Raw genomic sequence first — 20,701 nt, forward strand, 5'->3', positions numbered from 1 at the left:
CACAGTTCCGGTATAGAACACTGTAGTTCTTTAACAGGAGCTGTTGGCGGGCTAGTTGGTGAATGTCTACTGTAGTCATGGTGAAATGCGCAACAAACACGACACAAAAGTAAGAGGAACACGTATCACGGGACGAGCGCAAATCCCGCTCGTCCCGTGATACGTGTTCCTCTTACTTTTGTGTCGTGTTTGTTGCGCATTTCACCATGACTACTGTAGTTCTGGTCAAGCACCACAATGCGGGCACTTGTCGGTGCACTTGAAAGCATTCGTCACGCCACCAATGACGCACAGAAGGGCTATGGATTATTTACGGGGAGGGGATACAAGGACACATGTTATGCCGGCCTAAAACTATAGTGGCGACACTCTTAGTGCCCAGGGGAATGGGGAAATGATAAGGTGGAGAGGGGTGGGAGGTAATTAATATGGCCAGCGCCAGGCAAACAACTCTGAGAACACCGGCAAGAAGGATAGTCCGACGTGGTGGTACCGGTGCAGCAGCGCTCCGCGGGGTAGGTCCAGGCGAAGCCTGATACTGCGCCTCTGTGAGGCACAGCGAGGACTGCTGATGTCAGCAGGACGCCACGACGGTTGAAACAACCGCGGCAGCAAAACATGGAACCGGAACGGATCTGGGGGAAGAGGGGAAGGTGGCGGGATGTCTGATGTGTCAAGACCATGAGCATGGCCGCGAATCCAATGTATACGCACAGGACAGGGGTATTTTTTTGCAGAGCTGGTGAATGGATTGTGTAATTTTGAATGTGCGCCGAACAGCCTTAATTAAGCTTCTTAAGGGCGGCCAGGGAGTCAGTGTAAATATGAACAGTATCAAATGTGGGCTCGAGTGGGAGGGAACTAATTGCATTGTGTATCGCCTGGGTGCACGTTTACACGCGTTGCGCGAGAGTTAAGATGAGGATAGGAGGAATTGTACACAGCGGTAACTCAATGCAATGCTGTGTGTTATGCATCTGTGTATAGTATGCACCCTGGAGGCAAATGCGCGGCTGATATCGGCGGCGAAGCAGTGGAAAGATTGTGTGTGAGTTGACAGTACGACCAAAGAGGAATAAAGAAACAGTGTTCATTGGAATAAAGAAACAGTAGAAACCATGTGTGTCCAGAGTAAACCCTTTAGTTGCACAAAAGGCGAGGCCATGCCAAACCACCAGCAGAGCCAAGCGCAGCCAGGGAGGTATTGCTTTCGCAATCACTCAGGCTTAACCAGAGCAAAGGCACAGCTAATATTTCTTTTTATCTTTTTTCGGATCAAGCTGAAACATGCGATACCGTTTTCGCTCTTTGAAGCCCTTCTTGACGTTCACAGAACTGCCCCGGCGCACATCTTCCAGGGAATCCTTGTAAACATGAATACTGCGATCAAAACTTGGGCCTATCGGAAATGGCACTGAGGCGCCCACGTTCAAACAATCATTGCCCAAACTTAGCCAGAATGTATACGCGGTACTCGAAGCTGAAATTCACCAGGGAGCGTGTAAATAACAGAGCTTCTGTTATTCTAATTGGCGTCGCACCCAATGGATTAGTGACTTTTGTTTTAAAGGGGCATTGAAGGTGCAGTGCGGACGCAGTAGGAACTGTTCAGTCCGGATTCCTGTCGTTTCTCTGACCAGGCGACCTTGTCTTTGCCGATTTTCTCGTAATCAGGACAGGTGTTGGCTCCCGGAAAGCCACATTAGTGATGCCATCGTTTGATGTAGCTACCCACACTTCACAGACTCTGAAGTTAAGCAGCTCAGTACGATTCAGCCTCAGTAAAAACTTCATGTCGAAAGAGGATGTGAATGTTGAAAATTTTTACAACTATGATCCCATATTGACCTATTATGCTGATTGAATCCTGCATTTACTCACTGTTATAATAAATTAGAACATTCATCATTTGTGTAACGATAGACAAAAATGGGAGAACGAAGTACATGGATTGGTTTTGTTGGGCTGAGAGACGTCAATTTAACCTTGTGGGGATTTTCAGCGGGCGCCTTGCTTTTCGACTCCATCGCATATCGGCCGGCATACCGCGTCCTTGGGAGCGCTGTAGCCACCGCTGTTGTGTTGTGCCGCAGCGGAGGGCCGCGGAATTATTTTAGACCACCTGGGGATCTCTACTGCACTCGTCTCACATGCGGCGCTTCGTATCCTTCGAAACGTGGCCGGGCTCGAACCCTGATAGGCGAAACGTTCATGTTCTTGCCTGTACAGAACGTAAGCAGCCGTAGTACACTCCGTAATTTTTTTCTTTTTTCCTCTACGGTTGAAGTATTTATTTTCACGTAAAAAACGCCATTTATAATATAAACTCGTATTGATCAGGGCTATCAATTAAAAGGAAATTGAGACGCCCGGCGAGTTGCGCTCAACGTGCCTTACATCGCTCTGGAGACCATTGAAAACTGAGCCACATCGCGGCGGGGCGAAGAAAGTACAGTGCCGCATATGAACCTTTCATCTTATTGCGCGAGCCATATTTTAATTTCTCTGTGGGACGTTTTCGGTGCCTACCTCCATGTTCATGTAATACCTTTAAGAAAGTGCTCAAAGTAAAAATTTCGCAGCTTTGGCACCGCAGACAACAAAAAGTTGTCTTTTCTTAAAAGAATGATTAGTGTCTCCACACTCGAATACAAATAGAAGTAGTAAACTTGCAGTCCTATAACAATTTCACGCAAACGTTCGAACTTGCGTGTAATGCTGATGGCTTGGCCTAATCTTGTCAGTGAATAATTCAGCAAGGCCTTATCTTTCAGTGCCTTGTTTTTATTTTACAGATGCAAGGAGACTTGATTCTGAGGGTGGTTTTCTGTTCTTTATCTCTGAAAGAAAACTCATAAAAAGGGGGTGGTGGGTTCAAAAGAGAATTTATTCACAAAAATGCTTTTATAAAACTACTATCAAGCGAACATCTGCGGGCTTTTAGAAAACACAACAGGACCGAACTGTGTAACGCTATATAATGTGTTATTTTTCAAACTCTGCACGAGTTCTCGGATCTAATGAGAGTTTATATACTGAGCCGTGGATCGTTGAATGGCACCTGCTTTACAATATACCTTGCGTGGTCATGAAAGCCCCCTTCACCGTGCACTTGAGGACCCATGTGTGCGTGTAAAAAATTGGTGGCATGCAAAGATTGCGCATTGATTTTTGGAAAGAGAATCTTTGCGAGCGAAAAAAAACAGGGTGTTTGTGGGGGTAATTCTGCGGAGTATTTCATCGCTACAAAGAACTTTGCCCACCATTGTTTGTTAAGACAAAGAAAGTGGAAACATCGTCTGGTTCAGTGCCAGCCAACCTGCATGAGTTACGTAATGAGGACATCAGGGTGCGTTTCACTCTCATTAAATTAAGCTAGGACGTAGGAAATTTAAATAGCGTATCATGCAGGTGGGAACATTTACTGTATCCTCCTCACAGCCAGTCTGTGAAGAGGACACAGAGGTAAGGTAAGATAGTTAAACAGGGCGTAAAACAGTTAAACTTGTTGCACGTTCTTCAAGAGTTAATAGTTGTAGTGACCAGCATTAAACAGAGACATCTGGCGGGCTCTTTGGAGGTTAACTTTGTGATACAACGCAAAGAGACAGGGAACCTTTTGGCGCAGGCTAAAACATGAAAAACATAATCTTTAGTGGGTACAGTCTGAACGATTTATTTTTCTGATCTTATGATAAACTTGATATTTTCACAAGAAAGCCGTGAGCTGACCTAGCTGACCTTGTTCTTTCAGGGTGGCTTCATCGTGGAGTGGTTGAGGTAATATTTTCGGGACCAGTACACGCCCCATGCTCGTGGTCTGCTTGTTTTGCGGTCGCACGTGATGGAACGGATACAAACAACTTTACAACTCGCAGTATGCATTACACTTTCCGGCCACTCCGGCCTGGCGGTCACATCAAGGGTGCAGCAGCTGAAATAGGATTTGTAGAAATTTCTGGAGCTGCAAAACTTTAGTTTTGAAGCAGTAAAATTCATATTTGGAAGCTCACAGGACAAAGAAAAAAAATATATATGCTGCACTTTGCAGCATAATAATAATAAAATTTTCCGAGATACTGCAGAATCTACACTAGAAAAATGCAGCCTTGAGCGTAAAAAAGCCCCCCCCCCCCCCCCCCCCCCCACACACACACACACAGTTGCTAAAGCCTATACAGTAATTCTAACTGCTGCTGGGAAGCGGGGGGGGGGGGGGGGGGGGGGGGGGCGGTGTGTTACGAATGTAGCCAGATGTTGCAAGATGATGTTTTAGAGGCTGGGTGGAAGACGCTGAGGCTGAAGTCGACGTTGAGGCTGAGGCGTGTTTGTGCACTGGTGTCTCTGGGGTACTCCTGACATTTAAACGAGACTTCGCTCGAACGCCCCGTAACAATATGTCGTCTCGGTAGCGTTGTTCAGACCTCCCGCCGAGGGCTGGGCATATTTACATTACTGAAAATATATCGCAACATAAGCAACTCGATCCTATCAAAGTGCATGCTCCTACAGGTTGAACAGACTTCGCGAGAACTTCACTTCACTTCACTTCACTTCACTTTAATACCTTAAAGACCCTCATTAGAGTCTCGGGCCTGCGTCCCCTCCTCCCATATTCGCCGAAAACATACATTATTAGCCGATCGAGGGTACGAATCCCACGAAGGCATCGCGTTAGAAACGGCACCGCTGGCTCGCGCGAGCGAAGCTAGAAACACGGGACTGCTTGTGTGTAAATGTCGCGCTTCCCGAGCGACCACCCCTTTTCGTATTTTGTTTTGAGACTTACGGTTGCGTCGTGGCGTCCTATTAGCAATGCGCTTAGCAGGGAAGATAAAAATCTTCGCTCGTTAATTATTGGCCCGAGTTAACGGATCTAAACGGCGGTGCAGAGATGGTTTCTTTTCATTTTTCTCGCGTTGTGTTTTGTTAGTTCACGTGTGGCCACACCGGTGCTAACGCAGATACGAATTTTATTGTTACTTTTTCTTGCGTTGTATTTTTTCTGGTCGCGTCATACTAGCGTCGCATGTTATTTGGTGTGCTTTTCTTGCTTTGTACATTATTTCAAGGTCACGTGGGATCCGCTGGAAGAACGGTGATTCCACCTAAGTGGCTACAGGCTACTGCTGCGTCAGAAAGTCTGTCCATGAGAGGGCCTGCCCAATCAGCGACGAGCCGAAGGATTAAGAAGAGATCTTGTCGAGAATCTAAGGGTTCTCGTGAACTTCTGGCTGAGAGGCGATTCACTGTAATTCGTACTTAATTTTTCAGTCTTCACTCTAACCATCTCAGATATATAACGTTTTTCATTGTTCGACGTTAGTCTTCGACGTCATCCTTCGCGTCCAATGCCATTCAAGAAAAAACAGGAAAGAACTTCTACTAAGTAATTTAGACCACCTGTGTGATCTTTAACATGCGCTGACATCACATCGTCGCATCCAAACTAATTCCTCCGGGAGGTGGTGAAGGGTTGCTGGTCCTGGCCCTGATAGGGCTGGGACAGGTAGGTCACCGCAGCTTGCGGCAGAGCTTCTGGATAATACCAGTTGCGAAACTCCGCTTCAAAAAGTGACCGAATTTTGTGCGCATTTTTCGGGCGTCTACGAATTGTCGTGCCATCTGTAAGCGCTCAATACAAACTTTTTGCGATTGCCGCCATTGCCTTTTAGAAATGATGATGAAAACATTTATTGACATTGGCTTAGATTAAGGGAAGGCTAGTCGGGTCCCTAGTCCGTGACACCGTTGGTAAAAGCCGCTGCCCGTGCTCTTTCGACGAGGGCTCGTTGTTCCTCGAGGTCCGAGCTGGACAGGGCCGCCTCCCAGCCTTCCCACGTTGGCTGATTTATTATATCAATACTGGTATTTTGTTGACAAGCCCATACCATATGGTATAAGTTTGCATTCTGGCCACAAAATTTGGATTACGCCGAAAAGGATTCGGGCTCAATGGCGTGAAGTGTTGCTGGATTATTAAATGACATAGTTGGTAACCTTCGAAGGTGACACTCGTCTGATTTACTAAAACCCTTAGCGGGCTTCGGGAATGTCTGCCTTTCAAGGCGCAAATGCTGTAATATCTCTGAATATATTATTAACGGGGAGGGGGAGCCTAAATCAGCAAAGGAGGACGTAGAAGGATTCCGGGGAAGAAAAGCTCGGGCCGAAGCTTGTGCGCGCTCGTTTCCTTCAACCCCCTGGTGACCTGGTACCCATATTAGCTCCTTCTGTGCAGCTGAAGTCCTACATTGACTCAGAATTTCGCAGGCTAACGGCGTGATTCTGCCACGCATATAATTTCTATAAGCTTCCTGGGAATCTGTAACTATGTATTTCGATGCTACTTCCTCCATAGCCTGCGTATCCCCGTTACGAATTGAAAGCCCGTCCACGACCTGCATTTGGTGCACCACTGATATTGTTGATATCCCCGCTACAGGACCCGCAGCGTCCACGAAGAAGGCTCATTCTTCTCTTGAATAAGATTCGTTCATCTTCTTGCTTCTCGCCATTCGTCTAACTTCTTTCCTATTTTTCCATCTTGATTAACTATATATGGCTGTTAATCTTATTAATTTTTGCTGCTGCAAGTCAACTAATTTTATTTTTTCATAATAGTTGTGCATTTATCATCAACAACAACAACAACAACAATAACAATAATAATAATAATAATAATAATAATAATAATAATAATAATAATAATAATAATAATAATAATAATAATAATAATAATAATAATAATAATAATAATAACAATTGGTTTACAGGAAGGGAAAAACGGAGTATCTGCCTAACTTGCTCTGTGGACACCTGAACCGTGCCGGAAGGGAAGGGAAGTGGGAGTGAAAGTAGAAAGACAAAAAGGGGAGCCGTAGTGGAGGGCTGCGGAGTAATTTCAACCACCTGAAAGTTTGAAATTTAGACGCAGTTTCCTTTAATGGCCGCGGGTGCCGCCACCATTCGTAAACACCCTAATTTTGACCAATCAAAATCGGCCTTTATTGATACCTGGGCCCTATGGGAAGTTTCTTGCGGCGGAGGCTAGCCTGCCACCGAATTTTATCTGTTGCATGCGCCCCGCCGGAGTGGTGCAGTGGTAAGACGCCCGACTACAGTGCCGGAGTACCCGAGTTCGAACCACGACCGGCTTTATTACTTGTTCGAACCCGACCTGGGCGGCTGCGCTTCGATGGAGGCGAAACGAAGAGGCGTCCGCGTGCTGCGATGTCAGCGCACGTTAAAGATCCCCAGGTGGTCGAAATTACTCTGCAGCCCTCCATTGCGGCTCATCTTTCTCTCACTTTCATTTCCACCCTCCTCCCTTCCCTTACGGCGCGGTTGAGGTGTCTACAGAAAAAAAAAAACAAAAAAAAAAGCCCCGCCGGGGTGGTGCAAAGGTAAGACGCCCGACCACTGTGCCGGAGTACCCGGGTTCGAACCCAACCTCGGCTACTGCGTTTCAATGGAAGCGAAAAGAAGAGGCGTCCGTGTGCTGTGCGATGTCAGCGCGCGTTAAAGATCCTCATGTGGTCGAAATTACCTCCTAGCCAAATTACTTCCTAGAAATTACTTCCTAGCCAAACGCAAAAGCGCCCACGGGCGCCTTTGCGTTTCGCCTTCATTGAAAGGCGGCCGCCGAGGCCGGGATTGATCCCGCATCCTTGGGAACAGTAGTCGAGCGCCGTAACCACTGCGCCACCCCGGCGAGGCTTTTTTTTTTTTTCTTTTTTTTTTTTTTTTTTCAATGAGGCAACGATGTAATGCAGGTATACATAGCATCCAGTGGCCATCACAGTTGGCATATATGATTTCTCAAAAACAAATGTACACCGAATTTAAAAATAAATCGGAGCTCAATCTAAAATGTGAGTAAAGCAAAGATTCATTAATCACAAATAATTAAAAATTCGGCTGCTGTTTTTTTTTGTCGTTCGTTGTAGCTGACGTTTTCGCGTTTTCTTCTATTAGCTTACACTAAAAAAAATCGAAAATTACAAAGACAAACTGAGTAATACAAAATAAATTCTTCAACAAACTTATGCTTACTATATATATATATATATATATATATATATATATATATATATATATATATATATATATATATATATATATATATATATATATATATATATATATATATATATATATATATATATATATATATATATATATATATATACATATAAACCTTAGTCCAAAAAAGTATACACGCGAACAATGTCATGTGAGTTTTCGCGCTCGGCCTGTTTTGATCTCCTGGGCCTTGCTCACCAACTGCGGTCAGTCACGCAAAACGTTTTATTGGGGAGAGTATTATTTTAGTTCATGCAAAGAAAAAGCTTTCAAACTGGCGGCAGTCCCTGCTAGCTCATTTACAACACAGTCTACATTTTTAACGTCCGAAAATAAAAGCAAATAAATATAAAGTAAAAGCACGAAATATGTGGCTTTATCCGGTCGCCTAAGAGCCGTCACTGGTTCGTTAAATGCAGCGACACACTCAAAACATGCAGTTAGCTTACATTCACGACAACGTCTCAGAAAGCATGGCTGAGTAGCTGAGAGAGAGAGAGAAAGCACTTTATTTGCACCCGTCAGAGAGCATGGATGATCGGGTGAGACGCAGCTCGCTGAAGACCAAGGACATTATGATTCTAACGCGAAAAGAGTAAAACAAAAGTATGAAACGCGGGCATGCGGCACTAGGCAAGGCGAAAAAATTAATTAATCCGAACAGAGTGTGTGGCGGCATATTAGGTTAGAGATGAGCAATTGCTCACTTAACTCACAGAGCCGCGACCATATATCGTTGAGTTAAAGTCCGCCCGGCCGATTCGGTGCCGCGAAAACTTCCTCCGCGGCGCATCTCGATTCGCGGACGGCATTATAAACAACCGTTTGCCATCATGTCCACGTGTGCTGCACCCGAAAGCTCAGCAACATGGTATCTCAAACCAGGGCTGGGCAAGATACTTCAAAAAAGTATCTTCGATACCGATACTCGATACCTTGAAAAATTGTATTTCCGATACCTATGCAAGATACCGAACCAAAATCGATTTCCGATACAGATACTGTATCTTCGATACATCTCTGAAATCCCAATATGATAAAGGTGGTAATATTATTAGCGAAGCTGGAAAATTTTACTATGCTTTCTAGAACTTTCAGTGGTGCCTGTATTGCAGTTTTTGTTTCTCTGAAAAGGCTTAAGCGAATCCGACAGCACGGATTTATTGAAGCTCCGCTGTCTGGGCAGCTGGCCCTGTCAGAACTTCACATTGAATTGAACCCATGGTCACAAAGCTTCCACAAGCAGCCTATGAGCACTTGGCTACATAGAAATAAATCTGGATCTTCTTTTGTTGCTTTCCATTTCATATACTACACGTTACTTACACGATGCCCCCCCCCTTTCCATTTTCTCTTTGCTATAAGGCTCAGTGCTGCGTGCGCTTGGGGAACTGAGCAGGTATTTTGATATTAGTGCGATAGCTGACTTTTGAAGCTGGCATGTTAAAAGCTAGAGGATAACAAAAATAAAATGGCTGAACGTTTTTATTAGTTCAGAAATAGCCCCGCGATGTGGGCGTTCTCTAAGCGAGGAAAATAAGATAAGCCTCTCTATATAATTAGACGAGCCTTCATTGCACCCGCCACCGCTTCGGTGGTGGACGACGGCTGTTGTTGCGGCGCGCGTCTTTCCCTCCCTCTTTTTTTTTCTTTCTTCTATATTTTCTCTTCTGTCTGCACGAGGCAGCGGAGGTGGCTTAGCTACAGAGCCAGTAGCAGGCCCATGCATTTTCTTTTCCTTCTTCCTACAGCCACAACAGCCACGGCTTACACATTTTTCGCGCTCTTTTATTTTAGAGCGCAGCTCTTTGGCGCCCGTTCCTGGGTTTCGCGTCGTCGTCGGCCGCGTCGGCCTCGTAACCAGCTCCGCCTAAGGCTCCGCCCCCCTTTCATCCCTTCAGTTCGAGCCGGCGCTTCGGCAATGCAAGACGCCCGACTACTGTGCCGGAGCACCCGGGTTCGAGCCCGACCTCGGCGGCTGCGTTTCGATGGAGGCAAAACGAAGAGGCGTCCGTGTGCTGTGCGATGTCAGCGCACGTTAAAGATCTTCAGGTCAACCGCACAGGTCAACCGAGCGCTCTCAACGGCGAGAAAGGTAACGAAAGTTGGCGCACGCGGTCTCATAGGACCCTGTTTTCTGTGCAGGTCTCTACTTCAGTCGGTCTCGGCCAACACTCACCTGATGGGGCTGGGACAGGTAGGCCACCGCCGCTTGTGGCGGGGACTTGTCTGCCATCGATTTTTTTTTGTTGTAGGCTGTCATTGCACCCGCCACCGCTTCGGTGGTGGACGACGGCTGTTGTTGCGGCGCGCGTCTTTCCCTCACTCTTCTTTTTTCTTTCTTCTATATTTTCTCTTCTGTCTGCACGAGGCAGCGGAGGTGGCTCAGCTACAGAGCCAGTAGCAGGCCCGTGCATTTTCTTTCCGTTCTTACTACAGCTATAGTGCCTAGAATATACTGTCAGTATATTCTAGGCACTATACTACAGCCACAATAACAACAACGAGCACGCAACAAGCAAGAAAAACGCGCGCGGAAACGCGATGGCGCTCGACCAATGGGAGGTTCGAACGCCGAAGGAAAGCGCCGGCGGCGAAGAGGAGGGGGGCGGCAATCTTCGCACAAGTCCCTTTTCGCACCAACGTTCTAGCTCCACACGTTGGCGCTACTTTTACTTCCGCCAGCTGTGGCGGTTGCTAGGCAGCGGCTCTGTGCCTCCTCAGCACCGCGACAGTAAAATCGCAAGTTCGCTTTCGCTAAAAACAAAAAAAAAAAAAGAGAGAAAAAAAGAAACTGCTGAAACCATAAGATACTGTATCCGGTACTCGTACACTTTACCGGTACTGTCGGCAGCTGCTGAACCAGCTGGTTCTGTAACGTATGAGCCTGCTTATGAGCTCGTTCTCGTCTTAGTACGAACTAGTAAAAAGAAAGGTAAAACATACCAATAAAACCAAAAAGTAATGCTCTATTTTTAATGCCAGCGCTAAAACAAAAGCTTCGAAATGTGGTTTGATCTAAAGAAGAGTAACAATTTCCTACCATACTTCGAAATTAAGCCGCAGTGACGTCGAAGAGACGACGGCCGCTCTATTTAGCGGCAGCTTCTTGTAGCAGTGGCCATCACTGCTATCACCGGCTGTTTGTGAAATGACCGTAATGGCTGCGCGCTGGGAGTTTCGTGCTGTGGTTAGTTTCTACAGCAAGCGATGAGAAGTCAAATTCCTGACCGTTGTTTGAAGCTGCGACACTACTTCAGGATGGGTTGTACGCCTGAAGACTAAACGGGGAAGCACGGAACCCTTGAAATGTGAGAGCCACTCCCTCTGTTTACTGGAGCGCATCCGACGTCTGTCCCGGACTCGGTCAGCAGATAGAGGCGGTTAACGCGATGACAACTAGCGTTTGCACCTGCTGCTTCTACTGGCACAGGTGTTGAACGCTGAATGCGCCATCAGCTGGCGTTGAGAGCGGTGTCGAGTCGCGACGCCCAAAAAACGCAATGCATTGATCTCAAGTGGAACAGCCGAGCAGTGTTCGTCTTGTCACACAACCCTTCGGTGGTGGTCTGTGGTCGCTGGCATTGTGTTAAATGCTGTACGTTTTCTGAATTGATTACCGCTTTCGACATGCTACATTGCTCACTTGTTTTGCTCAGCCCCGAGTGCCCTGTGCGGCAGCATATGACAGAAAAAGAATGTATGCCGTTTTGCGGCAACGTGTAGGCTCGCTGTTCTCTCTTGTTTTAATGTCTTTAATTACTTTTCGCCACATTTTTTGTCACATTTCCAACAAGCAAGGCGGTATTGAAATCCCGATGCATCGTCCAATTTCTTCGCATAGCGTTTGTTGCAGGCCAAGTGTGGAGTGAATTCGTCGCGGCCGTCATGATCTGCGCTGGCTGACATGACTTCAGACGTCGGGCCGAGGCTTGTCCGTGCAATCCACAATTTCAAGGGGAAAAACAATGATGAGGTGAGGGACAAGCTAGCCTTCCTTTGTGCTAACCAACCTTGTAAAACCTTTAATGTGTAATCACAAGGAACATGTGTGAGCCGTTCACAACAGAACGGCTGCTCTAATGCCGTTCAGAAGGGTCAAGTCCATGCCAGGTTATTTTTGTTGCATTCTTTTCGTCTTGCTGATTTTGCTGCTGCATCTGAATAGCAACTGAAGATATCATAGCATAACAGTCCACATTGGTGTCTTCATAAAAGCTTTGCAGGGCACTTTCACAGCAGCAGGACTTTGAAACAGTGTTTGTCATCTTGAAATACTTTACCGTGTCGATAAAGTATCTGAGAGTAATCGTCCGCTGTTCTGCCTTTGGCACACATGATGCTCATGACACACATGATGCTCATGACACACTGTTATTACAGAACTTCTCAATTTATTGGAATAAACTCATTTACATTTTCTGAATAGCAGCTATAGTGTGTGATGAAAATATGACAAGCTGTTAGGCTCCACTTGTAATCATGACTATACAGTAGGATCAAAAGTCAAGTTGCTTAGGATTGCTATATTTTGGAGAGCTAATACTTCATGCCACTTCGTCCAATATATAGATAGCTTACAGAATGAGTTATGAGTACCATCGTAGATCATCAGACTAAGTGGCAATAAATGGTTTAGAACAAACAGCATTAGGGCATTCATAGTGTGTTTGTGCAGAATTAAAAGGGGGAAAGGGGTGTTTGTGTAGAATTAAAAAGGGGGAGGGGAAGTAAGAAGGCTGGTGGCATGAATTTTTCTTCTGGCACCATCATATCATTGGGCCTAATTTTAGACAAGAGCCTCAAAGGATTGCTTGAAATAAAATGTTTTATTTGCGTGTTTGCATATAAACATGGCTTCATGGTGATTTTATCTGGTACTTTATTGCGAGAGATGGTGTCCGCCGTTTCTCGCCTCTCTCTGGTGTCACCAGGGAAAAAAACGTGCAGGTTCTTGGCGGCCTTCTGGTCTGAAAAATGATGGCCACTATGATATCAATACCAACTATGTATAGCTGTGCATGTGAAGATTAAGGAAGGTCTATTCACCATGATGTGTAAACATTTTTGATCATTCACACTCATGTTGATTGCCTTTTCTTGGCAGACTATGGCAGTTGCTGAGCTGCATTGTGCAGCTGTTGTGCACATCTGTGGTGCTCATGTGATTTACTGTAGGACTTCAGTGGTATGGCTGCTTTGTTACGCAGCATCCTTTCACCTTTAAGGAAGATAAGCTCAGTCTAACTTTTGGTCACCTCATAAAACTGTATGGTAGATTGTTGTAATTGTTAGCTTTTGTTAACTAATTGGAGAGGAAGAGTTATAAAGGATATAAAGATATAAATGTAAGGATGTACTATAAGGCATAAGTAAATAAAAAAGATATGGGTGACACTTAAGCTTCGCCTTTAAGGATATGATGCAACAGTCTTATTTTCCCGATTACCAGCTTTCCGTTGAGACCTTAATGAGCATATAAGCACTTTGCTGCTATCTTAACTGTGTATCCATTAATTTGTTCCTCTGTTATCTCACCCATACTCATACAGCCGTAAGCTACCACAATATTTGCAAGAGCATCCGACTTAGGTACAAAGCCCTGTTTTAATCAAGCCCTACGAGCATGCTTGCGTGGCCTAGAGGTAGTGTGTCTGCTCCGGATACGAGGCGGATCAATTTCCATATCACCCTCCCACCTCAAAGAAGCCCTAGTTGGTAGCTCCTGCTGTAGGCATAATGCCCATGATTTTTCACTCACAGCATCTACACCGGATTTTTTCAAGCAGTGCCTTTAACACTATCACTTAAAATATTGAAGTTTATATGCATGCTGCCCCAGTCACACACAGCTTAGCAACCGTGCATATGTAAATTCACTGTTAGAGAAGCCATTTTCGGTAAAGCTCCTCAAGGAACTAAGAACAATGCCAACCTATTTTACTGACCTTGAATGCTGGCCACTTTCTTCCCTGTGCATTTCCTCGAAGTTCGACCTGCTCATTGGTCGAATGCCGCTCACCTCCCTTGCGATGAAAATGGCGCGGGCGGCACGAGCAAGCCCCGATGTGATAAAATTTAACACATAATGCTATCACTTCATAGAGTTCCTGCTGGTTCAGCGCGGCATAGGAGGAGCCATGGTTGAAAAACGAGAAGGAGCAGGGTTGCAGGAGGAGAGAAGAGATGCCCTTACCTTTTGATTATTGAGGAGTATTGGTTTGAGATAGGGGGAGGGGAGGCTGCCACTTTGACCATTGTTAAAAAAGAAAAGGATTTCAACATGATCCGCCTGACTAAAACAGCTCTCGAAGACACTGACCCTTCCCACATAAATCCATTTCCCTGCTTAACAGCATCGTTCTGCAATAGCACCTGCATGCACAGACTGACACAGTTCGCGTGCTCAGTTCTTTCTGGCTCTGTGCCACACAGATGGAGCTCTGGCTAGAATGAAAATTGATAATACATAAACACTAAACCACATGCATAAAGACTTACAGGAACATGGCAGCTGTCATAGAAACCTGTTAGTCTCTCCCTGCTCTCTTTCATTTCATCTTGTCCATCGAACTGTGTCAAGGTATTCTGTGGGTGTTGCCTTTTGTGACTATACACTTTGCTGTGAGTGTGAGCCCACGGATGCTGATGCTCGAGCCGGCATAGACCACATGCTGACAGTGCGGATCAAAGTGAACATGTCCCATGGAAGCAGGCCGATGCCAACAGAGTGGGTTGAGGAACACTGTGTTCTGTATTCACTTTGGTAGGTCATGAATTTTAGCCCACTTGGAAAAGTAAAGCACGCAGGGGCAAGGCTTTATCTTTATACTGAAAAAGAAAGAAAAGAGAAAGAGAGCAAAGTCAATGACTGGCATAATTTTAAGAAAGCCTTTATCAGACTCTCGATGCATAGAAACATTAACTTTCCATTGCTACCCTGACTTTTCTTATGGTGTGTTTGCATTTCTTTGTGTTGCTTTACTGCAGCGGGGAGCAGATCTTTGCCCCCATTTCGTAATTTCAGAGAACCCCGTGCCCATGCTATTCTTGTGTGGAAATTGAAGGTTTTCTCAGTGTGTAGCCAGCTATGCCTTGTAGGAATGCGTAGCCCAGTGTTCTTGAAAAAAAGAGAGAGAGAGAGAGAGAGAAAAAGAAAGCATGTGTTACTATTATGCACACCTTCGTCAGTGCTTGGGGCAGGCACTTGCAATACAAGAGTACGTTTGGATGCAATTGTGATTGTGCTTCACTTTCGATGTTGCACTGCTCTGTGCCTGAAATCCAGTGTTGGAGTCTGGATGCCTGGAATGAGCAAAAGCAGCTGCATGCTGCCTTCACTTCTTTGAATCAAACCTCTTTTCCAGGAGTTAAACGAACACTGAGGAAAGCTTGAAGTTGGTTTGTATCAACAGATTACAATGTTTCGGTTTGGTTTATGGGGCCCAAAGCGACTCTGGCTATGAAAAACGCCTACAGTGTTACAATCACAGAGACATTACTTTGACCAAAAGGGGAGCTTTCATGGGCCAGAAAAGAAGAGATGAAATGCAAGTACTGCCACCAGTAGGCTTTCCTGCAAGAAAACTGATTTGTCAAGGCAGCTTTTAGTGTGAAAGAACTACTTCACAGAGTAAATTGGAAACCAGAGGGTATATGGAAAATCTTTACCTTTGATCGCTTTTGTGTTTGCTTATGATAACCAGTATAATCTATGCCAAACTATTGCCTTCACACATTATACTAGGTTTTAGCCACATTAAGCCTCTCTAACTTTTGTCATGCAGATTCCTTATGCCAGGCTACATTATCATGCTCGTCCAGATGGTGACCACCGAGTCATTTTTAAACCTGGGATAACAAGTTTGAATCGTGGCTGGAAAAAGACTCCCATATAAATTTTTCTCGCTATCTGTTGCCAGAAAAACATCGCTATAGCAAGAAAAGAGCCATAGAATTGAATCTTAATATTTATTAAAAATGAGAATTTTATATATATATATATATATATATATATATATATATATATATATATATATATATATATATATATATATATATGTTTTTTTCTTTTAGATTTACTTTTGCACACTGTGCCTGGAAGCGATTTCTTCTAAGCATGACTACTTTGTGTTGCGTAGTGTTTCTGGCAGGAAGCATGAAAGCATGGTGCTTGTTTCTTGCCTGTAGCTGTGCTTCAAGAAAGGGGACATCCTGACTGTGACACAGGCTCTGGATGGGGGCTGGTGGGAAGGCACCCTCCAGGGCAACACAGGCTGGTTCCCCAGTAACTACGTCAAGGAGCACAAGCCACAGGGTATGTCAGTGTGCCAGGCTGCCTTCATGTGGCTCATGGGTGAGGGTTATCTCCTGAATTGTTGGGCATGGACACTGCTAGTATGCACAAGCGTACAAAAGTTTCTCGCTGCTATTGTGTACTGTCATTTGGCAATGTTAAGAATAGTTCCTGCCTGCTTTGTCTTGGTTTAGAAACTTTAAAATTTAGAGATAGTTTTTTAAAACAAAACACACTTGCAGCACATTCTAAGTACAGTACGCTAGTCGTCGAGCCATTTCGCATGGCACAGCGTGGGCCAAGCTGCGCATGCGCGAGGAGCCGTGTGAAGTCAGAGGCAGCAGCTGGTGTTTCGGAGCTGCCGGAGAAGTGGCGTCATAACCACAGCAGGCGCGAGCTGCACATCACTCTCTCCATTGGTTGTGCGGAGAAAGGTGTGTGTGTATTGTACATATAGCTAGGAGCACGCGGCCAGAATCAACCAACTATGGAGAAGGAGAGCCTGGCCGCTGCTCAGCGCATAGCCTAAGCTATCCTAAGCGTAGCCATGCAGCTGTTGTAAGGTTTTAATGCGTGATAAAACATTTGCTCAGTTTAATGTTTCATAGCATTGAAATGGTATCGATTTGTTCTTACACTCTCTCTTAAGCTACCTGCTCAGAAAAAGCTCAGTTTTTCTCTCTAGAACTCAGGTTTATTGTCTTGGTCATGCTAAGTGTTTTTAGGTGTAAATGTACTGTGATGGTGACATCTTCAAATTTGTGACCCCAAAGGTGGTGATGCTTCACGAACAGCTGGTGTCCAGGCCCGAGTGCTTGACCAGTCACTCAGTTCAAGGCACCGGAACATGGTGAGCAGGAGCCTGGTAAATTTATTTTGCAGTTTGCTGTCTGTGTATGCTGTTTTTGTTTTTTTAAAAATTTTATTCATTACACCAGGGATCTCAAACACGCTGCCTGCAGGCCGTTTGCAGCATGCTAGCTCCAAAAACTTGCCTTTTTTTCCTGCAAGCTTGTGTCAGCTTCATGAGTCGGCTTTATTGCCAGACGTATCTTTCCAACTGAACTCAGATAAATGATCTCATCCCCAGACGGTATGCATTGTTTGTGGGGGAAAAAAAAAAGGCATTAACCCCCTTAAGTGTGTGGACTTTGGACGGACGTCAGCTACCTTCAAAACAAGGTGCAGGCCCTCTTTTCCAATTACGTGTATATTGTTAATATATTTATAATTTTTGGATAAATGATGGGGGCATTAACCGTAGTACACTTTCAGTACCTCTATCTGAGCTACCGTGAAGTGATGAACGTCGGTCTTTTCGGTAGAAGGCAGCATGTGTGGCGTTTCTTTTCTACGGAAAATGGAAGATTGAGGTCTCGGCTAGGCGTTTTGACTGGTTTTTGTTATATTGTTTTTTTTTTTTTGCATTTATTTGTTTCACTTTTATTACTGTCTCCCTCCTGGCCCTTGAGGGATGTAATTTTCCCAATGCAGCCTGCATAGCAGTATATACATTTTAGGCCCCTGCATTATGCACACAGTACTGGCAGTTGTGAACTACAGTATACAAAAGGAGATCCCAGAGTCATACATCATCCATTAATGCCCCGGCGCGGTGGTGCAGTAGTTAGGGCACTCGACTTCTGTGCCCGAGGATGAGGTATTGAATCCCAGCCGCGGTGGCCACTTTTCGATAAAAGCAAAAAGCAAGGCGTCCGTGTGCTTTGCGATGTCAGTGCACGGCAAAGAATCCCAGGTGGTCGAAATATCTGGAGCTTTCCACTACGGCGTCTCTCATAGCCTGAGTCGCTTTGGGATGTTAAACCCTACAAACCAAGACAAACCATCATCCATTAATAACTTGAGATGGCTTATACAAAGCAGTTTACATATTGAAATCATGCATCGCGGTGCCTTTGTATCGATGCCCCTATCGCACTTGTGGAACTGCATTTTTGGGATCTCGGTGTTTTCTGAGGTGAAAAGAGGTAGCGCAGAAAAGAATATGTGAAAAATTCTGCAGGTTTGTATATGGGGGATGTGCAGGTGTTCAAGGACATCTTGGACACGGAGGCCAGCCATGTGCATGAGCTGAGGAACCTGACCACCACATACCTGCAGCCGCTTGAGCAGTGCGGCTTGTGAGTCCTGATTTGCTCAGTACCCACGGTTCGCTTCTGTTCAGACCAGTGCTTGTATCGGGAACATCAGTGCAGCAAAAGTTCGAAAGTAGTATGTGCCAACAAACCTGCGAGCAAGTTTCTAGCTTTCATGACTTTTGCCCTATGACTTAGCTATAGCCTTACTCAGATATAATGTGGAAATCATACTTTTCTGAAGACTTTGCTGAGAAGCATGTGACCTTTCTTTTGGAACATGTGGCCAGTTGTGGAGTATGTTGTGTAGATGCGTGTCTCCATTTTGAGGCTAACTGTTTACTAAGCATGCTACTTTCGAGGAGAGAAGAAATGCACTGAAGATACAATTTTTTTGTGGCCAGCTCTCCCTTATATGTATTCTTTTGCTGTTGTCTTTGTCTGTGTCAGTTTAGCAAAATATGCTGCTTTCTGCTTTTCTAGGAACAGGGATAGCAGAGAAAATGGTGTCACAATTAAAGGCACAAACTGCTGCCTGTAAATGGTGATGCCTGCAGGACATTTGAGCTTGCCTTATTTGGAATTGGATGTCTAGTGGACTCTGTTCTTTGTGAAGTGCGGATTCGGGTGCTGAGCTTTGTGGCTATCATTCCCTTGGCAGGTTGAGCGATCGGGACTTGCGGCAACTAGTGGGCAATCTTCCTGCTGTGCTGGAAGTGCACACCGAGCTGCTCGAAGCCCTGGAGGTTGTCAGAGAGTGAGTTGGGCTGATCTCTGGCATTTGAGCAACTTTTGTTGATTCAGGCTTCTGACTTGCCTTTGGCACCTTCTGCTCCCTTTGTGTAGTTTCATACACTAGCTGTTTGTCTCCTAACATCCCCACCTTGCAGTTCTGAGATATCCACTCTCTTTCATCCCACTCTTGCTGTCAGGGCACCGCCACAGTGGGGACATTTTTTTTAATTCTCTTTCTAGCCTTCTATAACATGTGCCATGGTGACAGTGCCTGTTTTTCATTTACTTTTTCTGCCCACTTTAATGTCTCGAGGAAAAAAGCCCATTGTGTCATAGGTGGTGCTGGCTGGGAACTATAATTATTATTTTTTTATTAACGTTAATATATCTGCATTGAACATTTCTCTGGTTGTAAGACTGACATCACTGAGCAGTGCACCCTCCTCTCCCTTTAGTGCAGGCCTGGAAAGGAGCCAGTCATGTTAGGATTAATTTTACAAGTCGCTGCTTTGAATTCCATCCTAATCCCGTAACTCTACCTGCTGGTCCTCTTTTCTTTCCCGGCATCCCGTCTTCTTCTTGTGCCATTGCTGATAGCTTGTTCTCTGGTCATTTACTTTCCTTTCAGGTGTACTAAACTCCTTTTGCCCTCCCTCTAGTATTTTAGTTGCATATTACAATTAGTTTATGCCCGTTGTATGCACGTGGTACAGGCAGGGGCCTTTTTTCCCATTTATTGGCCTTAACGAAATGAATGTGTTCAGTTGGACAGTTGGGGGGCATGGCATAAGCAGGCTGGTGTTCTGCAAGCATGAGTGTCTTCTCTTTGTGTGTGAACACAACGTGCATTAGCTGGCTCCTCCTAGGTATGTTGTTAATAACCCTAGTGTTTCAAAAAACAGTTGTTGACTCTGCTAAACAAATTTGCAGATCTTCATTTGCAGTGACTATCGTTTGATGATGCTCATGGCACGCAGGCAGCCCAGCCGTGACCAACGAGTGGGTGGTGCCTTCTTGCAAATAGCAGCACGCATGAAGGCTACCCAGCTGGTCTACTGTGCCAACCACCCGCGTGCTGTTCAGCTCCTGGACAAACTCAAGTGGGTTGCATCGACAGCATTTGTCGCTGAGATTTCAGCTAAGCTGATGTCTTTTAGCCCTAGTTTATGGGTCACAGCTAGTAGCCTTCGGAACTACAGTTGTGGCACGTGAATAAAAAAATGGGATGAAGGCAGGCAGTTGACAGTGTTTCGTTTTCTTGCCTGTTTTGATTGCTTTTTCTGATTGAACTTCAGAAAGCTTTGCCTACTCGTATATTCTGCCCCCGGATCGGTTTCACGATTGGCATATTTATTGGATTATGGATGGATGGATGACATTTAATGATTAGTAAGAAGAATCATGTACCCTAGCAATTCTTGCTACCTTGTAAGGTGGAAGGCACTTAGAGGCAATGCCCTATAAGAACTCGGATGAGTTGAGATGCATG

General features: G+C 45.2%; 1 protein-coding gene across 2 annotated transcripts in view; it reads left to right on the top strand.

Annotated features, from left to right (window-relative positions):
* Positions 1 to 11,181: 11,181 nt before the first annotated feature.
* The window catches only part of RtGEF (Rho-type guanine nucleotide exchange factor), a 43,432-nt gene continuing 33,912 nt past the window's right edge, over positions 11,182 to 20,701 (top strand). Inside the window, exons 1-7 of one of the 2 annotated variants that reach the window (XM_084593122.1) lie at positions 11,182 to 11,396; positions 11,930 to 12,061; positions 16,276 to 16,402; positions 17,155 to 17,231; positions 18,428 to 18,522; positions 19,139 to 19,234; positions 20,190 to 20,312. In XM_084593122.1, coding sequence (XP_084449248.1) covers positions 11,993 to 12,061; positions 16,276 to 16,402; positions 17,155 to 17,231; positions 18,428 to 18,522; positions 19,139 to 19,234; positions 20,190 to 20,312 — 587 coding nt within the window. In that variant the 5' untranslated portion in view covers positions 11,182 to 11,396; positions 11,930 to 11,992. Of the gene's footprint in view, positions 11,397 to 11,516; positions 11,684 to 11,929; positions 12,062 to 16,275; positions 16,403 to 17,154; positions 17,232 to 18,427; positions 18,523 to 19,138; positions 19,235 to 20,189; positions 20,313 to 20,701 lie in introns of those variants that run through there. The other variant, XM_084593123.1, reaches the window with a different exon arrangement.

Source organism: Amblyomma maculatum, chromosome 2, assembly GCF_055883805.1.
Source record: "Amblyomma maculatum isolate TAMU_Amacu chromosome 2, ASM5588380v1, whole genome shotgun sequence".
Taxonomy (NCBI): domain Eukaryota; kingdom Metazoa; phylum Arthropoda; class Arachnida; order Ixodida; family Ixodidae; genus Amblyomma; species Amblyomma maculatum.